The following is a 13558-nucleotide window of genomic DNA, read 5'->3' on the forward strand; positions in this document are numbered from 1 at the left end:
GGGTCACCTTTGCATGTGTTTCTCAGATTTTCTAAATCTATTTTATTACGTTTAAGTCTGTGTGTTCTATGTTTGGCATGACTGCAAGACCAATTTCCCCCTCCTCAGAGTCGGGATTTAAACTGAACCACAATAAAACAAGAAGACAATCCAGAGCAAATCACGTTAAGGTTATTATAGAGGATAAATCAAGTGATCATTGTTGTAAAAAAAACAACGACTTTGATGAAGACAGACTGCTTGCAAGAGGAGGAGGAGAAAGTTTGGAGTGGGAGGCTGGAAGAGTCTTAAGATGTAGTCAGATGTGAATGAAAGGGGAGAAGTGGATCTGCGCCGGTTCTGGCTAGATCAGCGCATTATTTGGGGCCGCCGTGCCGCCGGACACATTTCGGACCATGACCTTGGACAGCAAAGTCATGAGGGAGACGGGCGGAGGTGAAGACGTGAACAACGCAGCTTCTTCACTGATAAACACGAGCAATCTCGATTTGGAGCAACGCGCTTCATCCTTTCCCGAAGTGCGGGAGGAGGGAGACTTTGCGGTCCGACTACAGGAGGGTCCAGACAGGGGGACCTTCTCGGTGAAGCCCCCGTACTCTTACATCGCTCTCATCACCATGGCAATCCTCCAGAGCCCGAGGAAGAGACTCACGCTCAGCGAGATTTGCAACTTCATCAGCCAGCGCTTTGCGTATTACCGGGAGAAGTTCCCCGCGTGGCAAAACTCGATCCGTCACAACTTGTCTCTGAACGACTGCTTTGTCAAAATGCCCCGGGAGCCCGGGAATCCCGGCAAGGGGAATTATTGGACCCTGGATCCCATGTCAGCCGGCATGTTTGAAAACGGGAGTTTTCTTCGGCGGCGGAAACGCTTCAAGAGGCAACATTTCTTTTTGAGGGACTTCAGGGCGAAGGAGCGCGGCCCGACGCCCGTGTTCCCTCTCCTCGGAGCGCACAGGATGAGCTGTTTTCCTCCCCAGGGTCCCGGTTTGTACCACGACCTGGGATTAAGGAGTCGATTAAGCTCACAGACTAGTCCCAGCATCGCACCTGTACGCAGCATCATACCTGCACTCACCTCGCTCCTCTCCAAGAATTTCCCCTCGTGTGTAACCTTTGAACACTGCGGCCCGGGACGCTGCGCCGCTGTCCCGTCTCTGTCTGCGGGCTGCTCGCTCGTGTCTCCCGTCTCGCTGCACGGAATGCTTCCCAACTACCCTGTTTCTCAGCTGTCCAGTTCCCCCACTGGACTCCTAAAAGTTTCCTCTAATTTATTTATGTAATGTAATGATGCCCGACTGTCTCGATGAATCTAAACCCGCATTATGTACAAATACAGTGTTTTAATGATGTGGCAGGCCTCCGTAGTTAGATATCGGTTTCTGAACAGGGACTGTACAGTTTTTAAATATGTTTGGAATAAAACGTGATTGAATTTACAGAGTTTGTGCAATTTAAATCAAAAAGCAAAACATAGCTTCCTATACGATTTTACAGTTTGATTGACTATTTTACTTCTCTTTTTCTTTTCTTTCTTTTTTTAGATAAAATAAGACTTGTCTTAACAAAAACAATTACGCGAAATGAAGAACACTTAAGAAAAGAAACAAATCACAAAAATAAATATAATTATTTTATATTTTTTAAATGATTGCGCACATCTAATTATATAAAACAACAATAATAATATTAGATCATTTTGGGGCAAAGGATGCCGTTTTATGAATAAAATAATAGCCTATTATCATAAATAACAGTAGCATCTCTTAATGTTCATCTCATCCAATAAGCCTTTACGGATTTGCACACATACACTCGTCTGAAAAATGAATTGCGTTTATTTTACTGGTTTATCAAATGTAAACACAAGAGATCACACAATATCTGAGCGTGTGCACATTTGATCTCTCCCTCCCTGGATTCCGCCCCATCACTTTAAACAAGTTCTGCTTGACAAAAAAACAGTCCAAAAGATGTTCTTAGCTGTCCCTTTGCAGCCGAATAAGTAGAACAAGAGCGTAGCATAGTTTGCATGAATATCAAGCACCTGTTCATCTGTTCATCAGGTCGTCAGGTATTATTACACATTCAAACTGCTGTCGTTTTGTTTTATGTGGAAATAGCAGCGGTAGAAGTGCGCCTGTTTTTAGGGAGGATTCAGGTCGTTCAGCAAAAACACCACAACTGAAAAATATACAATCATTACTTAATATATACTGTGAATATGAACTGCAAAACGTAAACATTATTATGGACCTTTTTTAAAAGATGCATTTATGTGTATTGTCACCATTTTAATGTATAGCTTTAAGTGGAGTTTATCTGTCACCATAAATGCATAAATATCTTCATGATTTTGCATGTTATTAGTTATTTGTGAATGAGGGAGGGACTCCACTGATGACTAATGTATGTTTATGTTTATAAAACGATTTCATCTCAGTGTTTGTCAGAGATTAGTGTAAATAGCAACACTAATCAAAACAGTGGAAACATATATTGACACTGGTAAGAAAAAGCGCAATCACCGGCAAATGAGAGATTAGAACAAATCTGCAGTGTGATGATTGTTAATCTGTTTGAGTGAGTGTCCAAGCCCCATTAATCCAAAATAGCATTCCTCACATGAACTATCTAACGTATTAACCATTTATTCTATCTTTTTAGTCTTAAACTTTCACATTTTTTCAAAACTTTTCTGAATTTCTGAAGCATGTGAAAGTGCATGTGTATTTATTTCAGCCATCATTTCAGTTATTTTATAATAAGAACGTAACGTTGTTTTCATTATTCCTTTAATCCACTCAGAGGACTGGGTGTATGGAGGAAATCTCTCTCTGGATGTAGCTGCTGGTGTGAGTGTGATGTGGCTCATCTGTAAACATCTGCTTACCGCCTAAATGACCCCCCGGGGAGCAGTTTGCCTTTCCTGGCACTCTCTGTCATATTTGAGTTTTATTCAATTACAGCTCATGCGCGCTCACAGTCCTGTTCCTCCTTTAAACAAACAAAAAGGTGAGTGCGACCCACTAAAGTCACTCAGTGGTGTGTGAATCAGACCACAGCATGAGCCCTGTCACAGGAAATATGATAGTGTGTATATTTGAAGAAAAGGGGGGGACCCCTCTCCAATCCCTAAAACCTGCATGAACAGATGACAGATATAACAGCAGAGCCACCCATGAGCTCATGATTTATCCTGTCTGTATAGAAAGAGAATGGCTCTGTTGAAAGACTGTATGGTATAGTAAAAAGTATAACATGAAGAAAAAAGTAGTAAATTGGAATATTTTGACTAACTATGAGCATTTGTTTAAGTCATAATTTACTTTTCTTTTTTCAGGAGAAGAAGATCACCTCTTTGGGTTTTTTATATTGCAAATGATGGGGTTATTGTCAGTAAATGCAACTTTTGTCAAATGCATATCTCATTGTCGTAGGTGATTACAACCATTATCTACAGTTATGGTTTGACTTACAAAAAAATGCAACTAGTTTATGTTTCATAAATATTTGATAAATGGTTTAGATAAGAGTCCCTGTTGTATTTCTATTAAAAACAAGAAGCAGTTTTCTGCCGTTTGGTTCTTCAGTCAAACAAAATTCCAACCAATAAAAAACAAAATTTATTTGTCAGAAATCTTGTTATATTCTTTATATAAATCCACATGAACTCTTTGCAAATATAGCATCTTTTGAACTACACCGCAGAAGTATAACATGTTGGTACAGTATCAGTCACTTCTGGTTCCAAAAAACAGTTGGCTACGGATAAAACCAAGATGGCGCCGGCAAACATGCCGAACTCAAGGCTTCAAAACCGCAGTCCACAAACCAATGGTTGACGTCATGACTGCTTCCACTTCTTTAATACCGTCTATCCATCAAGGTGTTGCCTCCTTCACCGGTTTTAACTTTGAACACTAAAACAAAGATATTAGTCAAAGGTTAAAAATAGTGAACATTGATGAGGTAGAAAATAATATCGTCAAAAGTAATAAACCAACTGCTTGGGACAGTTACATTTATCGTCACTTCACAAGTGTTTCACACTCGTTCACCGTTCGTCTTCATGATTACGATGTGCTCGTATCATCTGCAGTCCTCCGCTTCGCTGCAATCCTGTGGTCTCCCACACTTGCAAGATCTGGGTGCAATTTAGGAATCGCGTTAGATTGCAGAGAGCTTCGTTACAAGCCCACGTCCTTGCAAACCACCTCTTTAAATCTTCTAAATCTGACTTCCAAGCCAGGTACATGGGGTTGAAGATATCAAGGATGATAGAATGGGGGTGTTTGCGTCATTTCAGAAACTGTCACAGACATTTGCACTTGTCACAGGGTGGTGTGGTGGACCCAAATGCAGACATGACCAGATTGCAGAGTGAAAACTGATTTTAATGAAACGTGAACATAAAGGGAATTTAATTGGGAATCCAAGGGTGTGATGAGTAGATTGAAGGCAGCTGGGTGGACTGGACAGGTGAGTAGAATCAGTGCAATCAGGAGGGAGCCGGGTGGAGACCAGGGCGGAGCCACACAGAGACACAGGAGGCAAAGCCTAATCGTGACAGCACTCCCCCATTCAGAAATGTTTCTGTACTTGATGGACTTATTCTCCTTCATTTGACTCCCCCGTTCCATACTGGAAATTTGAGCCAGTATGAAAATGATTTGAAACTTGAGAATAAAAAGTTTACATTGAGAAGGATAAAGGACAAGTGCGAGAGAACATGGATGCCTTTTCTCATACACGTTAGCCTAACGCAGATTACCGACTGGGAAACCTCTTAACCTGTCACGTGATTCTGACAGATCAGAGTTGAGGACTTGAACTTGTAGAAATTAGTGCATAATTCCTTTTTCTTTTGGTCTTTTATTTTTCTTACTTTATTCTGCTTTCGTTCTTTTACTATACTTTCCCAATGCATTATTTAGTTGTTTGTCTGAAGGGTTATTATGATCAAGGACAGCAGAGGTGTGTGGAGACAGGAACTACGACAAATGACCAACTATAAGGACAAAACCTCTGTGAAATCAGCAGGAGAGCGAGCCTGTGGGCAATAAAAGTCCTGAATAACAGTTGCATTGAGTTACATTATAATTTGTTAAATGCGTTCAAGCTCTGCAGTATTCAGTAAAAATGGGTATTGGGTGAAGGTAAATTATAACGTTATCGTGATGTGTTCAGATGTATCGATCTGTATCGAGATTTGTAGAATCATAACCTTTTTTTAAAATCAAGAATCCACCCAGAAATTCCAAATCTCACCTTGTTGACAAGTATTTTAAAAGAAAGACAATTCTAAGTGCCATAAAACGCTGTGCAGTATATGCTGCGCTGTGTGCTACCCGTAAATATCACAAATATCCCCCTTTCCTCTCCTCCCTCCAAACCGCTCCACCCTGCTGCTCTGTATCCACTCCTGCCTCCAGTGCTCATAAAAAAAAGCTGACAGGTGCTGGAGACCCGAGCCAGGAAAACAAGAGTTGGAGAAATCATTAATGAGCTTTGGCTTGATAACTGTGGAATACTTACGAATCAAACAAATCAGTACTTTAGATTCTTTCAAAAAGTATACCCGTTGCCGTTACATCCAAATTGACTGGTTAGAACTGTGGTTTTTGTTTTAGCCAACGAGAGACCTGAATCGGCAAAAACAAACAGCTGCGAAGTGTTTTGAGTTGGATTGAAACAAAGGCATTTCTGCTCCCAGACACCCGCTGGCCAGACCGAACTTGGCGTGCGGGTAGCGGGAAGCAATTGGCCAGCTCTGGATGTGTGTGCAGCCTCGGTTGGGAGAAGTTTGAAGGAGTGGGATGATTTGGAGTTTTTTCTGCTGTTGTGTTGTGTTGATAAGCCTCCCATCAGCTTAAAGGACCACCCTGGTTGACTCAACCCTCATAAAAGCTCACTCCCCTTCACCCTTGCTCTCTTTCCTCCGCTCACATGTGAGCTCGTGAACTTCTGTTTTCTTAGTTGGCTGCCTTGTTATCTTTGTGCGTGCATCCTGCAAGTTGTTCATGATGAACCCGGGGCTCCATGAAAACAATCACCATAACCCCCATATGTTGCAGTGAGTATATCGTTTATATAACGTGCATTTCTTTCAGTTGTTGTAGCAAAAAAAGATGATCAATCTACACAAAATAACCCCAAAAGACAGAGCAACAACTGGAAGGGTTTTTTGCAAATGTATTAAAAAGAAAAAAGTTAGTATTCAGACCCTTAACTCAGTAATTAGTTGAAGCACTTCTGGCAGTGATTAAAGATCAAGTCTTCTTGCTCGACACGACACAACTTTGCAGAAAGTTGAGTATTTCTGCCATTCTCTGGATTCTCTCAAGCTCTGTCTGGGTGGATGGGGGCTGTAGACGGCCAGTTCCATGTCGAAGGAGATTTTCTGATTTGGTTAGAGTCTGGGCCGCTCTTGGACATTCAAAGAGTTGACCCTATAAGCCCTACTGCATTTTCTTGGCTGTTATCCCCCCTCAGTCCTTGCTGCTGAAAAAACACTCCCACAGCATGATGCTGCCACTACCGTGCTTCACCATGTTTCTTCCATCTCAAATCAATGTGCTTCATCACATTCATGATATCCAATAAAACACACGGATTTGCTAGATTAGCAAACTGATTACCTAAACTGTTACTTGAGCTTAATCGTAGTCTTTACTTGCATGTAGGACCGCTCGCGTGAGCCTCAGCAGATGGCGCATGAGCTTTGTGCGCACACACAAGGGGCGTTTACGCTCAACGCACCGTACGTTGCATTGTTCTCCAAAAGGCCGGAGGGCCTACAAACAAAAATGTGCTGTGAAGAAGCAAGAAGACGAGTGTAACCGGAACAATGCGAAAAACCAACTTCCACAATGCCCAGGAGGGATTGCAATTAAGCTCTCTGAAAAGCTCTGATCGCTAATTGCATAATAGGGTGCGCACCTCGCGCCAACTTTAGTACAACTAGTATATATTAAGCTATACTTTATGCTGTGTTTCAGACAACATAGTTCAAATTTCCCAAGTCGAGCTTTCCAAGTTACGATCTCCAAGTGTTCCAGGTGCACAACGCACAAACGCTCTATTGTTGCCACAGTATAAATGATTGAATGTATGACGATCTCAAACTACATCATCCTTAGAACACCCACCACCATCTTTAAATGTTGCTCATAATAACTCTTTACCTCCCCTTCACTTTGTCTGTTTTCGGTGCTCTTGAAATTGGTGATCCAACTAAAGGTTTACATAAGGTCAATGTCAGAACACGGTAACGACAATATGGAACCAATCTGCAGTACATCCCCCAGCTATTGACAACGTGTAACAGAAATAAGTGCATGTGCGGGCCAGAGTCCTCTGTACAAGCTCAGCGCAGGCCCCCTTTGAGCCGTAAACCCCCAAACGTTCACTCACACAGCAGAAGGCCTCGCTAAGCGGAGCACTGTCAGCAAGCACACAATGCCAGGATTCACTGCAAAAACAATAAGACTACAAAACAAGGGAGATGCACATGTTTGGAGAAGTGGACTCTTTCATAAAACAAAAAATAAAAAGAGCCAGTTGAAAGACATGAAAGCTGAATACGTCCCAACATATGGTTGCCAGATTTGTAGCAGATTTCCGATCCAAATACAAGCTTTCATGCTTTTTGGGGGTGAGGGAGGATGAATGGGAGGGTTATTACAACGTGAGTGGGTCTATTTCATTTCAGACTGCTAGTGACGGGCGGCTCGTGTGAGTGTGTGCCAAAGCTGACTGACAGCTCCGTCCACAGTGATACTGTACATGCTTTGAATCTGATGCTCATCTGTTTCTGCGTTGGAGAGGAAAGAAGCCGTCTGTCAGGCTGTAGGCTTTAATGAAGTGCTCAGTGTTTGTTAATGTTCGCCGCAGTAGTGATTCATGAGGTGGAACGAAAGGAAAATGACGGATTGAAAGAATTGAATCGCTTCAGCGAGTGATCAAAGGTTCAATCAGAACTTGAGTCTGCTTTTTTATTCTGAGTTGTCTGCCAAAGAAAACAGATAATAAAACTACAAGCGCTGCTTCTCAAATTGCATTTTACTTAGAAATAAAGCTTTTGACTTTCGTTTTTTTGAAAGTTGACGGTAGACCACTCAGGGATGAATTATGTAATATTTGTCCGTGAGTGGGAAGCGGTGAAAAAAGGAGACTTGTGTTCGATGTCTGTTTTACAGAAGTGATTTGCTTGTACTGTTTAGATCATGAGTGGTGGCTTGTTTCACATCATTGTGTTCATGTTAGCCCTCTGTATGGGAGTTGTTGTTTTTCTTTTTGGGGTATCCATCCAGCAAAAATATGATAGAAGCTGCAATTGCAGTTTGCAAGGAGCTGTTAATTTAGATGGGCTACAATTCTTATTTTCATAATAACAATGAATCAAACTAGAGACCATCTTGTGATTGGATCAGGCCAAATCCCCCCCCCCCCCCCCCCCCCCCCCCCCCCCCCCCATACTTCTGGCGCCCTCCCTCTGACCACAACCATCTTTGAACTGGGCATGCTCAAAGGCATTCATGCTCAATGAGCCGTCTGTTGCATTATTTTTCAAATGCCAGAGGGTGTACAAACAAAAAGAACTGTGAAAAACAAGAAGACAATGAAGGTAACCGTCAAACGCCCTAAAACAACCTCCAAAGAGGGACTGTTATTAATTGTTAAATCATATCTCATATTCGTGGACTACTTTATTGTCTTTATACAAGCCCTGTAAAGAAAGAAGTCAAGTATTAAAAGCAATATAAAGAAACGAAGGATGAATATCCTGAAAACAATTTGATTTGACTGGCAAAAGATTTACTCAAATCTATATTTTTAAGCTCTAAAAATCAATTGTACACTACCTGCTCAGCACCAAGCAGCTGATAAGCACAGTTATCGACTAGCTAGTGTACATTTAGCAGCTAAAGAGGCAGTTCATTTCCTCAGGAGTTGGTGGAGACCAAAAACAGAGCTAAAAGAGAGCAAATATTGGACTTAAGATTCATCAGGTGACCATAAACACGACTCCAAACAAATGCTAATGTTGCTCCATAACTGCGGGATGTGTAAACAGGCGACAGTTTGTTAACACCTTCGCCATATCAACTTATGAAATATGTCAGTGTTGTGTTCACAACTTGTTGCTGCTGCCCCCAAGAGGAGAACATTTTTTTTTTTTATGTTTAATGTTTTTCATGTTGATCGCAGACATGCTGATTTTAAAGTTGACATTTCGTCCAGGTTTGAGGCTCACAACACATCGTGCACTATGATGAAAATGTATAGCCACATGTACCAACAGAAACTTGTCATACCACTAAGCTCCTCTATATTCAGAATAGTAATTACATGAGAGAACATTGAGTTTCTAAAGGAATTCAGGTACGTCATTTTCAGCATTTATTGCTCTGTAACTCGAGTGAGAAAGGTACATTTCCCACTTCGGCTTCGAAAGCACAACAGCTATTACAACGCCAAGCAGGGATAAAAACCTAAAAGCACCCGATCACCAGAGAATCACGGAAAATAGCCTTTTAATAAATCCAGCTATCACCAAACGCTGGAGCGAACGTGGGTTGAGGCCTCAGTTATCCGTGTGCGTTTGCCTTTCCACACTTGCTGGTTTAACTTAATATCTCATGATGAGAGTGAGCTTTGAGTCCAACTGAGCCAGCGGGAGATATGAGAGGAGAGACTCAGTATGGAAAGAGCAAAAGATGCAATGCAAACAGGACGCACACAAAAACAAACTGGTGTACTATATATGGTGTTCTATGGCCAGGAACTCATAAATTCAGATTGTTTTCTGTCACTTAGGAGGGCAATTTTAATGTCGTGCTGTGTAACAAGCCACATCTTTATCCTGTTAGACTTTATTAATTTGGCCTCAGCTTTCATCCAGACTTTATAGGCCTTTGAAATCCCAGAGGTAGGGCTTGTTGAACATGGGCTCACCCACTGTTAGTTATGTAGACAGCTGTAAACCACACACACACACACACACATGCTGCAGAGGAAAGAAACAGTGAATCCATTGGAACCAAAGAAAAAAGATGTTCAACCAAAGTTGAGCTTCAAGGGAATGTCATGTAACATTTAGTGTGCTGACTAAATCCCAAAAATCTGACTGCAAATATTCAGAGGTGAGGGCGGAAAATGTGACAGATTTATGTGGCATGTTTCAGAAAGGCGGAGTTGAAGTCGTAATCGGAGGTTTAATTTGAGTCATCTGTAACCTATTTGGTAGATGGCAAAAATGTGGTTTAGCTGGAAAACGAACAATAATATTATTGTGTGCAGTAGCTGTTCTGGAGCTTTCAATCATATCTCACGCTCTTCCTCAGCAGGTTAAAGTTTGCCCAGATGTCATGGAATTGAAAATGCTCAAATTTCTATTTTTTTCTTATTTGACAAAAAGTCAAATATTAACAAACTGTAATCGTTTCTTTTTCCAGCTATACCACACAATCTCTTGTTCTGAGTTGATCTTGTGACGAGGTAAACAAACAAACAGATAAAATGTATCCTGACTTTGGTCTTGGAAAAAAATGTTGTTTTCTTTTACTTATTTGTTGTACGGCCTCACACACTCCATCTGATTGGACTCAGAGGTTGTGTGTATTCGTACGCAGTGTATGTGACGCTAAGCCATCAGATGTGTGTGTGTGGTCAGAAAGCACCGCTGGTGGCAGAATAACTGTGTCTTCAAAAGTGGTTTACAGTAAATAGATGAAGTGTGTGTGTCCTTGATAACTGTGTTGCTGCTTAGTATTCATGGATGCATGATATTGAGTTATTCATACAGCAACTACAGTTACACATAGAATAGATCTAATCATTGCCTTTTTCACATTGCTTAACTTTAAATTGGGATTTTTATTTGTATGTTATTCAATTGTAATTTTTAACAGCAAAGAAGAGTTAACCTAAGGTCCACTTTCTGGCTTTTATTGGAGCTGTCAGTGTTCCCCTTTTTTTATTACTCAGCAGAAAGCTCTGGAAAATCTAGGACCGTACATTTGTTTTTTTAAGATTCAAGGATTTTATTTGTTAAGATATGTGCAGTGAAATGCAGGGTGACGTACTATTGGGGCTGTGTTAAAAAGGCTAGAGTGCATAAAATATAAATGATACAATTTAAATCAGAAGATAAAAAATTATAGATATATGTTTATAGTTATAAAAATGCTAAAGAACAAAGTAGTATTTGTCGGTGGAAAAGTGTACTAAAAAGCTCTACTTTATTTTCTATCATGTTTCTATCACACTAAGATCTGTTTCAGATGAGTCTTTTGTTCCTCTGCAAGTTCAAGCTGTCTCATTCCCTGTCATCAACGCCCTTCTAAACACACATACACACACACACACACACACACACACACACACACACACACACACACACACACACACACACACAGTAACTGGACATGTTTTGACAGGTGGTCATCATTGGTTTATACTGTATTATAGCAGCCTGCAGAAGTTCCTCCGGGAACGGAAGAAGAGACGGAAAGAGAACCAATGTGTGTGTGTTATGTATATACCCAAATGACAGACAACCAGAGCAAACACACACACACACACACACGTTTAAAGTAGAGAGAGTGATTGAGGAAGACGGAGAGGGAGGCTGAATGTTATTTCAGTCACAATGCATCCAGTTGTCACAGATCCTCGTGACTAAAAGTCTTTTCATTCCCTTCTCTCTATTTCATAAACCACCTCTGTATGTTGGAACAGCACATCTGGTGGACAGATGTGTATCTCTCCTCCATCTCTTATTTTCTCTCCCTCTATACTTTGTTTCCCCTTTAGTCAGGCCTGGTGTTAATCCCTCTCTCCTCCACCTGGTCCAGACCACCCACACACTGAGCGGTGCGGCGGCGGCCCACCAGCAGAGAGCAAGTGTGTGTGTGTTACACATCGTCATGCCTACAATAGAAGAACTGTACTTACATGTATTTACACAAATGGAAATGAGCAGCATGTTTGGTGCAAAAGAAGCCCTATAAATTATTTTTAGCAGTTTCCGATAGCACATAAACAGGATAATCTCATTTTATACATGCAACAAATATCACTGCACTCATTGCTGTGATTGTATTTTACATTTTACAAACAGCACAAGATAGAATATATGGACCGAAACAACAACGTCTTGTTCTTTCCTTCATTAGATTGAAAGCATTTCCATTCCTTTTCTTTGGGGACATTGTGTGCGTTGACATGTTTATTTGTTGTTAATTGTATTTTTGCAGGACAACTATTGCCAACTTTAACTTTACATCTGATGATACATCTACACAGTGGTTCAACTTTAGTTTTTAATGTAATCTCATTTTCACATTTAATACAGATGACATAATGACAGGGGCCATGGTGAATACACACATGTCACACTGACAGAGAAAAGGTTGACAAAATGTCCCTTTAAATAATCAAGTTAAAATGCTTGGATTTTGCCAGTTTAGTAATACTTAGTCTTTGTTGCCATCTAGTGGTGAGCCCACCAAAACACAAACAATAATAAAATCTGTTTACGTGCGTACAGTACAATGCCTGAGACAACAAATATCCATTGATATGAGTTACCAGTTTATTATAAGCACTCAGCTAATCTGATTAAGGTTATAAGGTTTATAAGGTTCAGTTTTTATTGAAACTGTTTTAGAGAGGAGTTGATTAAACTGTATACTTTTGTACTTTGTGGTGCTGTTAAACTGTATGTCTACTGACAGGTGTTTATGTTATTTAGCCTACCTTCATTGATATAAATGTAATGGGCAAAATAATAAAAACACCTGTCGTTTGTAGCGAGTTATAAGGTGAGGAAGAGAAACAGCTCTGCAGGTGCTTCAAAAGTAGATAATCTAGACTTCCCAGACTGGCACGGTGAGAAGAGTGAAAGAGAAATTAGATGTGGAAATAATGCAGTGTAGCACATCAAAATTAATTTTGAAATTCAGACTTAGAGAATCACACGTGTCACATGTGCTTGATGAAATAAAATGAACATTGCATAATGTAATAATAATAATAAATAAAACAGGGCCTTAGTGATCAAATAGTTTAACCATAAGCCTGCCGCTTAATCATTGTTTTACCAAAACATTGACTATCCATAAAAGCCACAGAACTGATCCAGGCTTTAGAAACAGCATGTGAATGCACATGCTGTTTCTAAAAAAGAGATTTCATTTCAGTGAAATTTATAGGCAACCCCGAAAATTTCAGACTGAGTCAATTGCATTACGGTTAGATATTATTTTTCCTCATGACCTGGCACATACAGCATATGTGCCAAAACAGAAGAGGCAGTTGCTACATTACAAATGTGTTCCGACCTCCACCCATATACAGAAAAACAGCAGCACATTATCAACAAAAGCATTTTGGATAAGAAAGCAAAGCATGCAGCGTTTTATCCAAAACAAACAATAAAGTCCGGAGCGAGGGAGCTCCAAACAGGAACTCATATATTTTGAATTAGCGTTGAAAAGGGAGGGAGAAAGTGGAAAAGTGATGCTGTGTTTCCTATTATTGCAGGATGGGG

The 13558-nt window shown here is 40.6% G+C and overlaps 2 protein-coding genes across 4 annotated transcripts in view; one reads left to right on the forward strand and one right to left on the reverse strand.

Annotated features, from left to right (window-relative positions):
* Positions 1-13558, reverse strand: part of s1pr5b (sphingosine-1-phosphate receptor 5b) — a 75695-nt gene that overhangs the window by 46265 nt on the left and 15872 nt on the right. Inside the window, exons 3-4 of one of the 3 annotated variants that reach the window (XR_012953475.1) lie at positions 4024-4147; positions 3614-3923 (exon numbers count right to left, since the gene is read on the reverse strand). The exons of 1 other annotated variant lie outside the window; for it this stretch is intronic. The gene's annotated coding sequence lies outside the window, so the exon portion shown is untranslated. Of the gene's footprint in view, positions 1-3613; positions 3924-4023; positions 4148-13558 lie in introns of those variants that run through there. One more of the 3 variants, XR_012953474.1, reaches the window with a different exon arrangement.
* Positions 338-1283, forward strand: LOC142948698 (forkhead box protein D4-like). Its single transcript, XM_076090832.1, has one exon. The coding sequence runs from the start codon at positions 396-398 to the stop codon at positions 1281-1283; it is 888 nt and encodes a 295-aa protein (XP_075946947.1). The 5' UTR covers positions 338-395.

This window comes from Anarhichas minor, unplaced genomic scaffold (assembly GCF_050575085.1).
Source record: "Anarhichas minor isolate MPS153535 unplaced genomic scaffold, ASM5057508v1 ptg000012l, whole genome shotgun sequence".
NCBI lineage: Eukaryota > Metazoa > Chordata > Actinopteri > Perciformes > Anarhichadidae > Anarhichas > Anarhichas minor.